Raw genomic sequence first — 17,271 nt, forward strand, 5'->3', positions numbered from 1 at the left:
CTTAAATTAATCAGCGCCTGAGTAACTGAAAAGGTTTTACATGTTTTGCATATGACTTTCCCCACAAGTGAGTTTATCAACAGAAACTTTGAGGTGGTATACTCTGGGAGCTCAAAACAGCCATAAAAATAAGCTATAAGAAAAATCGATTCATTTTCTGGCTCAGGCTTCTCAGTCGTTTTTGTTTGTTGCATATCTTTGCCTTTTGTGACAATGCTCTATTGCACTTGTCAAACAAAACAAGCAATGTGAAAGTGTCACCTTGGACTTTTTAAAAAGAAGAAGTGGCACCCTTGAGAGGTAAAAATAATGCTACAAAACACGTGAGAAAATAAATCCATGATGATGAAAAGATTAAAAGTGAAAGAAACCGGGTTTTTATTTACTAGCTCATCTACATACTGTCTGATATCGAGAGCACAAAGTGTCAGATTAGCTATCGTAAAGATGAACATTCGTTATACTGTGGCTAAAACAATAATGTGTAGTCGTGGGTAGACTTGGAGGGCTTTTCAACCATTTGGCTTAACACCACTTAAAACTTAAGGTTATGTATATAACCCCGGTTCTCTGAGTAGCATGAGTGAGTGTCTCACTATGGGAACGCCTCCTGCGTGACCTCATCAGAAGCTCAAATACCATTACGCCAGCCCTTACAGGCTGGCTAGGTGACGCCCATGTCAGGAGGGGCCAGTGCCTCCCTATATAATAGGCTGACATAGCGTCAGATGTCATTCAAAACAAGCCCACCTCTTCCTCGCTTCCATAGCAAGGAGGGCGGTCTGGTGAGACACTCACTCATGCTACTCAGAGAACCGGGGTTAAATACATAACCTTAAGTTCTCTTTCATAGCATTCGTTTCATGTCTCACTATGGGAGAAATACTGACTCCCGGATTGCCAGACATGCCTGTTAAGAAGACAACTGTCCCCAACAGCACTTCACAGGGGAGAGGCCCCCACCCGGGAAGAACCTGCACTGAGGACTGAATGTGCTAGGTTAGGTGCTGTCACATCTAACCTGTAAAACCTAGCAAATGTATGAGGCGAGGTCCAGCATGCAGCTGCACACACCTCCTGAATAGAAACTCCCCCAAAGAGAGCCCATGAGGTTGCCAGACCTCTAGTGGAATGCGCACGTAAGCCAGCAGGGGGCTGAAGGCCCCCGCTAGTATAGGCCAAGGCAATTGCTCCCACTATCCAATGGGAGAGGCGCTGTTTAGACACAGGCTTTCCCATATGCGGTTTAGCCCAGGACACGAACAGCTGGTCACTTTGTCTGACACTCTGGGTTCGGTCCATGTAAATGCGCAGGGCACGGACTGGACACAAGGTATGCAGCCGCTGTTGCTCCTCTGAGGAGAAAGGCGGTGGGCAAAAGGCCGGCAGTTCTATAGGGGAACATGCGCCGACAACCTTCGGGACAAAGGCAGGGTTGAGCCGCATACAGACCCTCGTATTATCCGAGGAGAACTGAATGCATGACTGATGCACCGAGAGAGCGTGGATCTCTCCCACACGTTTAGCAGAAGCTAAAGCAATTAAAAGAGCAGTCTTCAAGGACAGAAATTTTAACCCAACCTGTTCCAGGGGTTCAAATGGGCAACAGGAGAGCGCAGCCAATACTGTGGGAAGGTCCCACGATGGAGCCAACGGCCTAGACGAAGGCAATTTACGGCGTGCACCCTTCATGAAACGGCATATTAAGGGATGCTGGCCAACAGTCTTTCCCTCAAAACCAATATGGCAGGCTGAAATTGCTGCCAAATACACATTGATGGTGGAGAAGGCTTTACCCTTATCAATCAGGGCCTGAAGAAATGACAGAATCACAGCCACCGAGCACTGAAAAGAGATGGCCTGTGATTCTAAGCACCAGCTTTCAAACACACGCCACTTGTGCTCATATAGCGTCCGAGTAGACGATGCTCTAGAACACTGAATAGTGTCGATAACACTATGAGGGAGCCCCACCGTGTTCAGGTTAAACCACTCACGGGCCAAGCCCATAGAGCTAGCCTCTCTGGGTGGGGGTGGAATATCTCCCCCTGTGCCTGAGACAGGAGGTCTCTGCGTAGTGGTAACGGCCAAGGGGGGCCGCACAGCTGCTGAAAAATCTCCGCCAGCCAGTGTTTCCCTGGCCAGTGCGGGGCTATCAGGACCATATAGTGACTTCTCTCCCTCACTCTGGCCAGAGTTGGAGAAATGAGGGCCACTGGGGGAAAAGCATAGAGGAGGGTTCTCGGCCACTCGTGAGCTAGAGCATCCACCCCGAGTGGAGCTCTCTGATCGTGCAGCGAGTAAAACAGGGGACACTGAGCATTCTCCCTGGATGCATAAACGTCCACGGTCGCCTGACCGAATCGCAGCCAGATCTGCTTCACCACCTCCGGGTGAAGCTTCCAGTCCCCATACAACGGGTTGCCCCTGGAGAGAAGATCTGCTCCAAAGTTCAAGATCCCCGGCACGTGAGTTGCTCTCAGTGACAGCAGGTGGACACTGCTCCAGACTATCAGTCTGTGTGCCAGCGTGTGTAACTTGGGGGACCCCAGACCCCCCTGTCTGTTGATGTAGGCCACAACGGTGGAATTGTCCGACCTCACTAAAACATGATGACCTCTCAGCCAAGGGAGAAAGTGTTTTAGCGACAGGTGAACCGCCAGCAGTTCCAGACAGTTTATGTGGGCGGAGCGCATGTGAGGGCCCCATTCCCCATTCACTGTTCTGCCCTCGTGGGTGGCCCCCCAGCCGGAAAGAGAGGCATCTGTGGAAATCACCTTCCTGGCTGAAACTGCCCCCATGGCAACGCCCTGAGACAAGAAACCTGGCCTCTTCCACTCGCGGAGAGCGAGTGAACAGTCTGCAGAGACTCTCACGCGACGGTGGCCGTCTCGGTGAGGGTCCAGTCCCCACGAGCCCACCCAGCGCTGAAAGCCTCTCATGTGCAGGCGTCCCAGTGTTATCGCCACTAGAGAAGAAGCCATCAGACCGAGCAGCCTCTGGCACTGTTTGAGGGTCACTGTGTTGCCTCTGCGAAAAAGTGCAAGGGATGACTGTATGGCCGCAGTTCTCTCCGGGGACAGAAAAGCCCTCACCCGAAGGGAGTCTAGGCTGAGCCCTATGAAAGTAATGCATTGAGTTGGCGTCAATGTGCTCTTTTCCACGTTTATCTGGAAACCCAAACTCTCCAGATGGTGTATGAGAGCATTTGTGTGACAAGTCGCTCCCTGGCGGGTTGGGGCTGCCACCAGCCAATCGTCGATGTACGTGGCCACCCGAATGCCCTTTTTCCTGAGCGGGGCCACTGCTGCCTCGGTGCATTTCACAAACACCCTTGGGCTCAGTGAGAGACCAAAAGGCAGGACTACAAACTCGTATGCCATCCCCTGGAAAGCAAATCTCAGATACTTTCGGTGTGGGGGATATATGGGGATGTGGAAATAAGCATCCCTCATGTCGATTGATGTGAACCAGTCGCCCGCTCGTACAAACCGTAGCAGCGAGGCATGCGTCAACATCCTGAACTTGTATGTCCTCAAATGCCGGTTCAGGGCACGGAGATCCAGAATGGCTCTCATCCCCCTCCCCCCTTTCTTTGGCACAAGGAAATACCTTGAATAAAATCCGCTGTGCATTTCCTCGGGAGGGACAACTCTTATAGCTCCTTTGTCTCTCAAGGTGGAAATTTCCTCCAGGAGAAAACTGGCAGACTCGCCCGGAGCACGAGAGTAAACAATTTCTTTGAATTGTGGTGGAGCGACACTGAATTGCAGCCTGTAGCCCTTTTTCAATGTCCTCAGCACCCATGCTGACTGAGTGCAGGTGGCCCAGCTCTTCATGTGGAGAGACAGAGCGCTCACTGGCCACTCCACCGAATATGGCGTTTTGGCGCCCCCTTGTGGTCGCAGCGCGAAACACACGCCATTTCGGCGTCCCGTCACCTCTGTCACAGGCGAGCGAGGTGACGGGCTCATCTGCATCATCACAGCTGTGGAAACGCGAGTCTCCACGGGCGGCGTTATGGCAGACGGTGCTCCGTTTTTCAGCATGTTTGATTTTCTCATGTGTTTTGCAACACTCGACAGCGCCCTCGGCAAATTGCCTGGATGCGCGTGTCGGGGCTTTTTTAATACAGAATGCATGAGGGAAGTGCTCGTGTGGAACATGTCCCGTTGAACTTGCTCTGGAACGGAGCTGGGAGGCGGCAGGGCGGCCCATGAAGGGGGGAAACTGGGTTCGCTCCCGCCTAGAGGAGAGGCTGTCAGGCCGGCCGCTTCTTCCTCCTCACGATCGCGGCAGCGGGGGGAGGAGGAGGGGCCACTTGAGGTCTGGCCTGGGGAGACTGCTTCCGAGTCCATGGATTCTTAGTGGCCCCGGCAGCCTGGGGGGCTGCCTGCGTCTTAGGCACTTTGGGAATCCTGAAAGCGGGGACCGGGCGAGACGCTGCCTGCGCGAATGACTGGCGCGGCGCTGCTGGGGTGGCGTGCTGGGCCCTCCTCGGCAGGCAGAGTTTCAGAGCCTCATCATCTGTGAATCCCAGGAAGGCGGCAGGTCCTGATGGAATACATGGAAAGGTTCTCAGAGCATGTGCTGACGAACTGACCGGAGTCTTCACTAAAATCTTCAACCTTTCCCTGTCATCAAACACCGTCCCGCCCTGCCTCAAAACCTCCACCATCATCCCCATCGCCAAGAAGACAGCTGTGGCCAGCCCAAATGACTACAGGCCTGTTGCACTTACGCCTGTAGTGATGAAGTGCTTTGAGAGACTGGTCTGTCAGCACATCAGGGCCGGTCTGCCTCCCACTCTGGACCCCCACCAATTTGCCTACAGGAAAAATCGTTCCACCGAGGACGCTATCACCATAGCGCTCCACACTGCGCTGAGTCACCTGGAGCACCGAGGAAGCTATGTGAGAATGCTCTTTCTGGACTTCAGCTCAGCATTCAATCATATCATCCCGGAGATCCTGGTCCAGAAACTGTCTCACCTGGGACTCTCCACCCCCATCTGCCTCTGGATCAAGGACTTCCTGACAAATAGACCACAGTCTGTCAGACTCGGCCCCCACCGGTCCAGCACCATCACACTCAGCACCGGGTCTCCACAAGGATGTGTTTTGAGTCCCCTCCTGTTTACGCTCTACACATCCGACTGCTCCCCTACCCATCTCTCAAACACCATCATAAAGTTCGCGGATGACACCACAGTGGTTGGACTCATCTCAAGGGGGGAGGAGTCGGACTACAGAGATGAGGTCAACAGACTGACTGAGTGGTGTTCAGTTAACAACCTCCAACTGAACACCACGAAAACTAAAGAACTTATCTTGGACTTCAGGAAGGGCAGAGCAGACCCGGCCCCACTTTACATTCACGGGAGCTGTGTGGAGAGGGTACACTCCATGAGGTTTCTGGGCGTGCAGATATCTGATGACCTCTCCTGGACTGCAAATACTACAGCGGTGGTTAAAAAGGCCCAGCAGCGTCTCCACTTTCTGAGAGTGCTCAGGAGGAACAACCTGGAGGAGAGGCTGCTGGTGACATTTTACAGAGCCACCATAGAGAGCATCCTAACGTACAGCATAACAACATGGTATGCAGGGTGCTCAGCTGCAGACAGGAAAGTACTGCAGAGGGTCATCAACACAGCCCAGAAGATCACTGGCTGCTCTCTGCCCAGCCTGGAGGTCACTGCAAACTCTCGGTACCTCAGCAGAGCTGGCAATATCATCAAGGACCACTCTCACCCCAGCAACCAACTGTTTGAACTATTACCGTCAGGCCGACGGTACAGGTCACATAAAACCAGGACAAACAGATTCAGGGATAGCTTCTTTCCCAGAGCTATCACCGTAGTAAATAAGCACAAAAACAATTGAACCTATTCCATACCGTCACTGTCATTATATTATGCTGCTATTCATACTGTCATTATATTAATGCTGCTATCCTGTATATATTGTACATACTATTGTTTGAGTACTTACGATTGTTTTTTTTGTACTTTTTATATTTTACATTTATATTTATTATTGAAACTTGCACCAAGGGAGTGGCACTCCAATTTCGTTGTACTCTGTACAATGACAATAAAGGCTATTCTATTCTCTCTCTCTTTTTCTCCTCACATCTCTTCTGCATGGATGTAACAGCCGCACCGAAGAGACCGTGAGGGACGACAGGGGTGTCGAGGAGTTCCTCTTTTTCCTTAGTCGTCAGGTTGGTGAGCCCGAGCCAGCGTGCTCGCTCCTGAAGAACCATGAGGCCCATGGCTCTCCCAGTAGCCTGTATGGCTACCTTGTGGAGGCGGAGGACGTGGTCAGTTATAACGCAGATTTCATCCCACACTGTGGTATCTGTGTTAGCTGTCATGTCCTCTTCTAGCTCAGCTTGGTAAGCCATTAGCATAGAAGAGGCGTTGTGGGCTCTTACTGACAGAGCCGCTGCCTTGTAGCACTTATCTGTAAGGCTAGACAGGAAGCGGTCTGTTTTGGAGGAGAGAGATGGGGCCGATGAGGACAGACACGTCTTCGGGTGAAGATGGCTCGCCACCAACGGCTCCACTTGTGGCATCCGGCGGAGGCCGATAGACTCCATCCCCTCACAATCCAGCAGGGAGCTCCCCTTGATGGGGTGTTTCTCGCTGTAAGGTTTTGCTTTCCACGTCACCGCTATCTCATCGAGTAGCTCAGGAAAAACAGGCAACACATGCTTCCCCGTCTTTTTCGCCTTCGGCAATTTCTTACCGTCAAAACGAGACTTTACAACCTCCGTTTGTATGGCGGGCCACAGGATGTTGAGCCTAGCGGCTGCGCGCTTGCACATGTCCTGCATGTCGAGATCCAGGGGAGACGGCGGTGTCGGTTTTTCAACCTCGCCGGTAGCCGAGGGCTTTGCAGCCCAGCTGATGCTAGCCAAGGAGGTGGAATCGTCCTCCTCGTTAGCATCTCCTCCCCAGGTGACTTCAGCATCGCGGAAAAACACACGATCTCCGTGTGCCTCCAGCGACGGGAAAGCGGTCGCGATGGGCTGAGGGTCTGCCTCTGCCCAGCTCGGCCCTGGCGTTGCGGCCAAATCATCGGGCATCTCAGTTTCTCCTTGCGCCGCAGCAGCCTCACACAGCAAAGGGTCACCGCCCGACAGGTTAGCCCGGCGAGCTAGCCTGCGGCGGAGTAGTTTGCGTGGGACAGCCGCGCAGTGGATACAGTCGTGTGCAGGTGTCAGGTCAGCCTGAGCGTGAGATAAGCCCAGGCATGCCGCACACACGGGGTGTGTATCCCAGGCAGAAATCTTCTTGCCGCAAGGACAAAGTTTTGCAACTTCGTTGGCCGTCGTAGCCATGGTTAGCTAGAGGGTTGCGCACGTTAGCGAGACTGACACTGAGTGCGGAGAATATTGCTATTCCTCGCTAGCGTGGGGTGAAAAGTGTTGCTACTTTTCTACAGGTATTGCTACCTAATGTGTAAAACCGCTAGCGTCGAAGGGTATTGCTACCTGATGGTGAAGCTAGGGGTACCTTTATTAGCAGAGTGTTGCTACTTCGCTTTCGGAAAGTATTGCTACTTCCCTGGGTGAAAGTATTGCTACTTGGCACCCGCACTAGCCACAGAACAGTATTGCTACTGCTTGTATGCTAGTGGACAACTGAAAGCTGGGAACAAAGCGCCCGGCGACCGAGTTGTTCACTCGAATCTGTGGACAGTTTAGCTTTAGCACCCAATAGCACAGTTGTCTACAGGCTTCTGTGAGAAGCGAGAAGAGGTTTTTGAATGACATCTGACGCTATGTCAGCCTATTATATAGGGAGGCACTGGCCCCTCCTGACATGGGCGTCACCTAGCCAGCCTGTAAGGGCTGGCGTAATGGTATTTGAGCTTCTGATGAGGTCACGCAGGAGGCGTTCCCATAGTGAGACACGAAACGAATGCTATGAAAGAGAACAAAGCTTTGTTTAATTGGGGCCCCTGCCCAAAAAACACTGCATGATTTCAGATAAGTGTTACGAAACTACTTTTTGTGTAAACACTTGCACGTGCGTTTTCTGGTGTTAATCTTTTTGTGACCCTGCAGTGTTTGTCATAAAACAGTTTTACAGCATTACACTAAAAGCGTGTTTATTATATCATAAAATGAACATTTTTTAAAAAAAATCTTTTTTGCTTCCAAGCCAAAGCGTTCACTGAGCTCAAATGACAAATGTGCAGCAAATGCAACTCAGCATCTTTTCCATTTTTATCCTCAAGTCAGATAATAAGACAGTTTGTCTTAATTAGGACACACAGCAGACACCGACTCTTCAGGGAAAAAAGGGAAAACATAGTACTGCAACTGCATTAAAGTGACCTCGTGGTTGTACTCACAGTAACGATAATCATGCTGTTCGCAGTGATGATCTTGTTTTGTAGATTATTGAAGCTGGGGTTAGGGTGGTAGTGAAAGGGCTTCAGCTCCTTCTCCCAGTTGTCCAGCTTGATGACTGTTTTCAAGTGCTGGTTTAAGGAGCCATTTACTGTTGGAGACTGAAACTGGATGACTGTGTCGTTCTTCTCATGGGCAAGCTGAGTTGGATAGAAGGACAGTAAAGCGTTTTACAAATACAAGCATGACAAAAAATGCAGGAAATTACAGCATGGAAAATATGGAGCAGCACTAAAAATAATAATGCAAACACTGGGCGTTACTGGAGTGAATATAATACATGGTAATAGACTGTGGGGGGGAAGAAAAAGCTTGTTTTGGTACAATGGGGAAGGTAAAATGATGTGCGTCTTTTCAGTCATTCTATTAAAATCTCAATCTTCAATCATAGAATGAGGCCTCTGATGAATCATAACTCACACTGAGTCACTCCTCCACTGCCTTTCTATGTTTGTTTGTGATTAACTGGACTGATGGTGATATTTCTGTCACTCTCATTGTTTCGACACTACGTGCATGACAGCTAAACTCCACGGTTCTACAAGTAGGTAAAGTTTTCCAACAGAACAAAGCAAAGGCGTCAAAATGTCATTATTAACACATAACAGAAAGACTGAGAACACACATTTTAAGTTTTCAGACATAATAGTACCGGTAATTCCTATGTTTTGGTATCTAGTGTGCAGTGTAACAATGTACAATATCCTGTGATTGGGACTCACCCTCTTTCTAAACATGTCAATAGGTGGTTAGGAAACATCTGGACTGTAATCAGGGTGTCATTGTAAATTCAAGTGCCAAACTTCAGAAAATAAGGCTAATAATTAAGTTAATAAAAGGTGTTAATTTGATATTTGTTATTTTTTCTGAAATATTTTGTCTTTTAAATAGTGATTCACACAGGGCTAAAATTGGTTTAGAAGTAGAATACAATAGAAATACGTGTAAAACTACCAATTTTAGACACACTCACACCTTTCCGCAGGGACCGGGTTCTCTAATGCTTATTGTGAGCAGCTGAAAGAAGAAGCACGTCACAGAAGTCTCTGGCATAATATCAAAACCAGAATTTCTTCAAATTCTCCCCTTCACCTTTTAAAAATCTTGCAAATTGCCCATTTGAAGGCATTTTGAATGTATATTTACACTCACTACTATAACATGCCAAATCTGTCCGTATACTCCTCCTACACAATCAGGATTCAGCATCCACATGTGGCACACAGCTACATGTTATCTGGATTAGATTTGACAACATTATGTTGCCTAGCAGCCACCTACAATCAAACTGCAAATGACCAACTTTTTGCATATATGCAAATATAAAACTTCATAAAAGCATTGTATCATTTTCATTTGACAGCAGTAGCATCTAATTTGCATCCACTTAATTTGACTATTATGGCATCTATTATGACAACATTACATTGCCTGGCAACCACCTGACCTGAACTACAATTACATTTATATAGTAGAGGAAAAGTAAAGAACTCCAGGGGACCCACAAAAATAGTTTACTCTATTTAGAGACTGTATCAAAAATTTAATGTTGAATAAATCACTGCATTAATGTACCTGAAACAATGAGATCTGAAGGTATGTGAATTAGTCCAGTCTTCAAAATAACTTTTGAATGTTATTAACATTATATAGATTTCTATTTGATGGAACAAATATAAATCCATACCAATCTTTCACTACACATTTAACATCGTGGGAAGGTGTCTGGCTGACTGTAGCACACTTTTGTTTTTTAGACAATGGAGGTCCCATAATCATACATACACATAAATGCATTTTGCTGTATATAAACATTAAATCAGTCCCATATTTATCTTCTAGATAAACAAGTTCTACCAACCCCTTTTTAAAGGAACTTTTCTCAGTGTGATTAGGTACATCACTTTGCCAACAGCACAAACAATACTGTACCATAGGTATGTGCTGGAACTTTAACATGATCCATCCATTAAAACGTTATTTTTGTTGCTTCCATTAGGTGTGCAACAGTCACATTTGGTATAAGTAAACATTTCGAAGCAACTATTTAGTAGGATTTTCTGCGGTCCAATCAACTGCGATTTAGAAGTCTATAAAAATCCATCTAGGTTGTAACTACAAACATATGCTGCACAGACTCAAGGACTCACAGGAAGTTTAAAATCCAAAATAAGAACTAGTTGGTCTTTACAGAGAATAAAACCACACACAATAAATAAAGTTCAGGTCAGCAACTTGACCTAGAAATCTACATGTTTTTAAATATATGTCAGCAGCCATAATGGGTCCTCATATTTGGGTCTGGCTCAGAGATGGACTTAAACCAAGAGAAGCTTGTGAGGCTGACCAACCAAGGTCTTTGAGATAACACTTTACATCTACTGCTAGTTTGTGGCAGCCAGAAAATTATTTTTCTGTCCCTTGGTAGCAGGGCCAGGGGACTTCGCTGGGACGGGAGTAAAATCGTGAAGAGTGAAAAGGGCACATAATCTTCAGTAACCCTGATTCTGGTTTAAAATCATTTCCTTTAAATTAAATGAACAAAACTGCTACTTCTTAAGACTGCCCAGTACACTGGAGGGCAGATGGTGGCAAGCTGTGTGCAGGTCCTTAAAGTTCCCTGGCACAGTCAGTCCTACCTGATTGAGCTGGACGAGGGCCATAGTTACATTCTGGGTGAGGGTGAAACATTGGTGGTAATATCTGCAATCCTACAGGTTTTAGGGATTTATGGCTCAGGAAGTGACATGAAGTATTATAAAATCTCACTGATCAGTGGCAGCAAGGAGGAGTGGACATGTGTGTTTTGTTTATTGTTGTGTGTTCGTTTAATTGCAATGCTTCACAGAGTTTGAATGAATCAAAACTAGAGTTGGGGTTCATGAGAAGTGGGGGAATTGAAGAGTGGTGGTACTGTGAGAGAGGGAAAACATGGGAGAAAAAGCAACATTTAGGAGAAAGGGTAAGAAGATCTAAGATAATGACTGTCAGAGATGCATCAGTGCATTGACTCAGATGAAGATACGGAAAATGAACAGGAACCTCTGAAGCCGACCAGTTGCCTCCCTGGACCTTCATGATTGCAGTCTGGATTATGTCAAATCCGGAGCCGGTTACCACAATGTTCCTCCCTCCACTAAAACACACAAACAAACATATCTATTCACACCAAAAACACAGGAAAATACATATTAATCAAATGTATTCCCAGCCAAACAAAGACGAGAGCACAAGCTCACAGGACGACAGACAGTTCTTAAAATGCACCTGGGGTAATTTTCACTGGAGATGAAAACAAACTGTCGTCTGTTGTTTTAGTCAGTGTACCTAATCGTGTGTCAGAATTGCAGCAGAAAAAGCAAGGGAACCATCAAATGCATCAATTTTCAGCAATTATCAAGCAGTTTGTTACAACACCAAAAGCAGCAATGGTTCAGCCAGTTTCAGCCAATCACTATTAAATGCACGCACGCACACTCAGCAACTCTTGGAGGAAAAAATCCTAGATCCTAGTTTTAAACACAAGAAGTTTAATGACATTATTAAGGTTTCCCAAAGCTTCAGACAGAAATCTGCAGGGCAAAGAACAAGGCAGGTAAGTTTCTAAGTGTTCAGTTTTCTACATACAGAACAATCCTATTTGCCTGTGTCACTAATGTCAACTTAGAAGCTTTTTTCTTTTTATTTTAAAGCACATATTCAAAAGTAAAAGTCAGCCTGTGTCTTATTCTCTTATTTTTGGCCATCAAGACAGTAATCAGAATGGCATTTTCACACTTCTGAGGTTTACAGGTTGGGGAAATTTGGACTCGCAAAATAACAGAGTTAGTCAAGTCAGAGAGGGAGAGTTTCTTATCCAACTATGAATTTTTGATCATACCTACTCAGTAAGACCATATGTATGTACAGAATGCATTTAGTACTTGGTCATATTGGTCTTATTAGGTAGATATTTCAGATACTTCAGAGTGAATATGAAAAGTAGATCCTTGGAACTCCCTTCAGCAAAAAAAAAAAAAAAAAAAAAAAGGTAAAAATACAACATGTAACAAACAGATAGAGTGAATGTCACAAACACCATGACTGCATACTGCTGTGTTAAACTGACCAGACAAAGCTTGCTTTGGGCTGGTGATCCTGCACAGTGGGGTTTTCAACAAACCGAAAGCTAGCCGGGATGCTTTTTATGGTTCTCTTTCCATACTTCATTACGACGTCGAGAGGGTCAGAGGGCACTTTATCCACGCGGTATTCTCCTGTCCTGCAGGTGATATTTTCTCCAAAGTGCTCCCTGCCAAGACAAGGACATACCTCAGTACTCGCTGTCTGAAGGAGTGGGGGTGGCACAAGGTCACTGTGCAGTGGAAGCCAACATGGCAGCAGGCTGACAGCTTGTTAAAATCTGTCTTTGCTGCTTCTCTTGCTCGTTATTTTTCCGTTACCTCTGCCTAAAATGTCACCGCGAATCGGTTTTGACAGAGCACTGGTGGTCACAACAGTACAGGAAAATTGTAAGAGAAAAAACTCCCTCCTCATTGTGACACTAAAGTTTAGGTCAATTCAATTTTTTGCTTCAAGAATATACACATATATTAAAAAAAATCAATTTATGGACTTCAAAATGTGCGCAAAGCAGAATTTGCATAGAATTAAATGTCTGAATAACAAGTAGCTCTATTAACTAAAGAGGCTGAATTGAAAAAGTTTGGTCTGAATGAGAATTATTGAAAAAAAGAAATCCTTACACACTGCAGTTCACCCCTCCGATGGTAACCTGGACATCTTCCTTACTGCCAGCATTCAGAAATAGTCCAGAGATTGTAATGAGGGTTCCCCCTGCTTTAGGACCTCTATTTGGCATCACCTCCTCAGGCATCGGGTCCTAATGAAGGGGAGAGGGTGTCACCAAATACCACCTTAATACACACTCATATTTCAAGTACACACTAACTACTGGCAGATGCTGGCACACACTAGAATAACACACACAGATACAGCTCCATGTCAGAAACATTGCTTCTCAGCCTGATCTAACCCGACCCACTCTTTCAGAAACATTCAGACACACAAACTCCCACAAGCACCACATCTGCCTCAATTTGCTGAGCAAACAGTTAGGAGGAGCACTCCCCTGTGGGGAAGCTTTAGCAGAGCCAGAGATATGAAAAGCCAGTTAAATAGCTACGCTGTAGCCTCTTAGAGTATTAAAGTGACAAAGGGAACTGCTGCACAGCATCTGGTTAAAGAGGAATGCCTGCACATTTTGACTTACTGTACAGTAAATTACCACAGCAATGTGCATCTAGGTGCCTAATTTACTGTTACATTTAGCATGTTTGGTCAGTCTTCTTAACTGTCATGCCCTTGGTATGTTTTGATAAGAGTTTCTCTGGAGCTAATAAATGGAAAACATAAAACAGTCCATAAAACAACAAAATCAGCTGAAAGCTTTTGGATGAGTTTAATTTCTCAATAAAAAGTTGTACAACTCAACAGAGGACGTGCAGCTGAGGACAGTGTATACGTGTGTGTTTGTGAGTGTGTTTGTGTGTATATGCATTTACCCTGTAGGTGAAGGAAACAGAGGAGGTTCCTCTCTTCCCTCCATTCACCTCGATCTCAACCTGTCCCCAGTCAGCTTTATCAGCAGGTCCAATCTCACACACAACTCTGATCAGAACAACAGAAAAAATAAATTAATAAATAAACAAAAATAAATGCTGGGACTTGACCTGGAAACTCAAAACTGGGTAAAGAATTATTTACTATTTACATATTAAGGCAAGTTTCAACTGTTTTATGATGGTAATGTCCACTCTACTGCTAACAAGTCATATTTTTAAAATGACTTTTTTTGTAGTGAGAAACAGAATTTTACGCTTTCGGTTCGGTACGCATATGTATCGAACAATACAAAATTTGTAATTTATTTTATCAACTTTCCTTCTGACGATGCTGTCTGTGTTGAGCGCTCAGTGAATCTGCGCTCGACTACTCCGCCTAGGCTGCACTGTCGAGCGCAGATCCACTGACACAGACAGCATCGTCAGAAGGAAGAGCGCAGGGCAAGCTAGCGAGACAGAAGTGGACCTCCCCACCCTCATTCAGATCTGGCGTTTGGAATTATTTTGGTTTTCATGTGATCAAAGGAGCTTGCAAAGAAAAGCGTCTGGACTTCTTTAAGTTGCTTGAAGACGTTTCACCTCTCATCCGAGAAGCTTCTTCAGTTCTAAGGTCAAATGGTGGAGAGTCCCAGATATAAACCTAGTGGGAGGGACCCCCCACAGAGGGACAAAAGGACCCCCTGATGATCCTCTAATCGCCTGAGCCAAGGTGGGAAACTGGGCGTGGGTCCCAATCAGCCAGAGTTTCGGGTGTGTTCATTGTGAAACCTGGCCCCACCTTATCATGCGAATTCCTGAGGTCAGATGGCCCAGGATGTGAGTGGGCGTTAAGGCGTCTGGGAAGGGATCTCAAAACTGGATTATAGATGGCAGAGAGTTGGTGTCGTAAACCCCCGCCTCTGTTCAAAGATGGTCGCTCACAGTGGACATAGATGGCTTCTTTTCACTCCTCTTTCAAACCATCTGTCCTCTCTGTCCAAAATGTGAACATTGGCATCCTCGAAAGAGCGTCCTTTATCCTTAAGATGCAGATGGACTGCTGAGTCTTGTCCTGTGGAGGTGGCTCTTCTGTGTTGTGCCATGCGCTTGTGAAGTGGCTGTTTGGTCTCTCCAATGTAGAGGTCTGAGCATTCCTCGCTGCACTGTATAGCATACACCACATTGTTAAGTTTGTGTTTTGGCGTTTTGTCTTTCGGGTGAACCAGTTTCTGTCTGAGCGTGTTGCTGGGTCTGAAATACACTGGGATGTCATGCTTGGAGAAAACTCTCCTGAGTTTCTCTGATACGCCGGCTACATAGGGGATGACAATGTTGTTGCGTCTGTCCTCCCTCGCTGGTGTCTGATCTTCTTTTCTGTGCCTCTTTGCTGACTTTAAGAACGCCCATTTAGGATAGCCGCACGTTTTGAGTGCTTCCTTTACATGTGTGTGTTCCTTCTTTTTCCCTTCAGGCTTAGAGGGAACATGTTCTGCCCGGTGGTGTAGGGTCCTGATTACTCCAAGTTTGTGTTCCAAAGGGTGATGGGAGTCAAAGAGGAGGTACTGGTCCGTGTGTGTGGGCTTCCGGTAAACTTCGATGTTGAGTTTGCCGTTCTCTTCAATGTGCACAGCGCAGTCCAGGAAAGGCAGACAGTTGTCCTTTGTGTCTTCCCTGGTGAACTTGATGTTCTTATCCACAGCGTTAATGTGCGCAGTGAAGGATTCCACTTCTTGTGTCTTGGAATCTTGTCTTGGAAAGAAGTCCAGACGCTTTTCTTTGCAAGCTCCTTTGACTACGATGACCTGGATGACTGAGAACCTTCACAGACGTTTTCATGTGATGTATGACCCTGAAGGTAAGCGCGTCATGGACTAAAGTAAAACAGTATGTTGGATGTGCCATGCAATGCTCAATTACATGGGTGGGAACTAGTGTGTTAGCTCAGTTAGCTCGTTAACATGTTGGCCGTCTAGCCCCATGCAGGGGTAGCTCGTTAACGGAGATTTGCCGTGTTGTGGCGTTAACGTCATTTCAACGAGATTAACGCTGACAGCACTAGTGGGAACACAACGAATATGACTGCACATTTACGCCGACATCATCCTAGTGCAAAGACAAGTGGAAGCAGACAAAAACAACAAGCATGCATGCTACAAACTTTACCCGAGTCATTTAGACAGCCGTTAGCACATGATTCTCCTTATGGGGACCTGATATGTTTAATATTGTGGCGAGCTCAGACAAGGAGGAGACGGAGGTATCGTTTGGTCTTGCTTCCCGTGAGCTAGCCAGGGAGCACAGCCGTTTATTGACATCTGCAGAAGAACACTGCGCTAGCTAACTGCTCAGCGTGGCAACCGCACAGCAACAACAACACACAGAGCGCCCTCTGACCCCGGAAGGACACACCGTCGCAGCGTCACCCGTCACTATGGCAACATAAACAAAACATTACTGTACAAACAGAACCCCGAACAGCGCTGACCCGCTACATAGCCCCCACCTAAGGGGTCAGTCGTCCCCGACGACCCCATTACCCCACACAAAGTCCTGCAAATGTCCAGGTGCCTTCTTTTGGCGCACCGGCCGGTCACGACCGGGGGCCCGTTCTTCGTACGTCGCTTACTACATCCAAGATCAAATGACACATCCAAGACCAAATCATCGCGCTAACCGTGAGCTCGCTAATCCGGTTCTCCGAACACACCTGCTGTTGACGATTAGTACAGCTGGATGAAGTAATGTGAGATCACTGGGTGTCGTAAAAGGGGCTACGCATCGATAGTAGAAACATTGATCGGCAACCCTCTGATTGGTCGGCGAAAATGTCGAAGGAGCGCGCTCGGTATTTTTCGGCAGCAGAGCAAGAACTCTTGAGTGAGGGATTTCAGGAGTTTCAGAGTTTAATTAAAACGCAAGGGAACACTGCAAAGGCTGCAAAAGCAAGGAGAGAGGGCTGGCAGAAAGTTGCTGACAAATTAAACTCGTAAGTAATTTAATAATAATATTAATAATAATAATAATAATGGAGTTGATTTATATAGCGCTTTTCAAGGCACCCAAAGCGCATGACAATGCCACTATTCATTCACTCTCACATTCACACACTGGTGGAGGCAGCTACGGTTGTAGCCACAGCTGCCCTGGGGCAGACTGACAGAAGCGAGGCTGCCATATCGCGCCATCGGCCCCTCTGGCCAACACCAGTAGGCGGTAGGGTAGATTTATCATATCACACTATATTATC

The 17,271-nt window shown here is 46.7% G+C and overlaps 1 protein-coding gene across 1 annotated transcript in view; it reads right to left on the minus strand.

Moving 5' to 3' along the window:
- The window catches only part of plxnb2b (plexin b2b), a 147,406-nt gene that overhangs the window by 21,342 nt on the left and 108,793 nt on the right, over positions 1–17,271 (minus strand). The window contains exons 16-20 of the mRNA XM_085462344.1: positions 13,986–14,091; positions 13,167–13,303; positions 12,530–12,712; positions 11,464–11,557; positions 8,364–8,561 (exon numbers count right to left, since the gene is read on the minus strand). Coding sequence (XP_085318470.1) covers positions 8,364–8,561; positions 11,464–11,557; positions 12,530–12,712; positions 13,167–13,303; positions 13,986–14,091 — 718 coding nt within the window. The remainder of the gene's footprint in view (positions 1–8,363; positions 8,562–11,463; positions 11,558–12,529; positions 12,713–13,166; positions 13,304–13,985; positions 14,092–17,271) is intronic.

The sequence above is a fragment of the Copadichromis virginalis genome, linkage group LG7, assembly GCF_057382275.1.
Source record: "Copadichromis virginalis isolate Kocher_CV1m ecotype Utaka linkage group LG7, C_Virginalis_male_GT1.1, whole genome shotgun sequence".
Classification (NCBI taxonomy): domain Eukaryota; kingdom Metazoa; phylum Chordata; class Actinopteri; order Cichliformes; family Cichlidae; genus Copadichromis; species Copadichromis virginalis.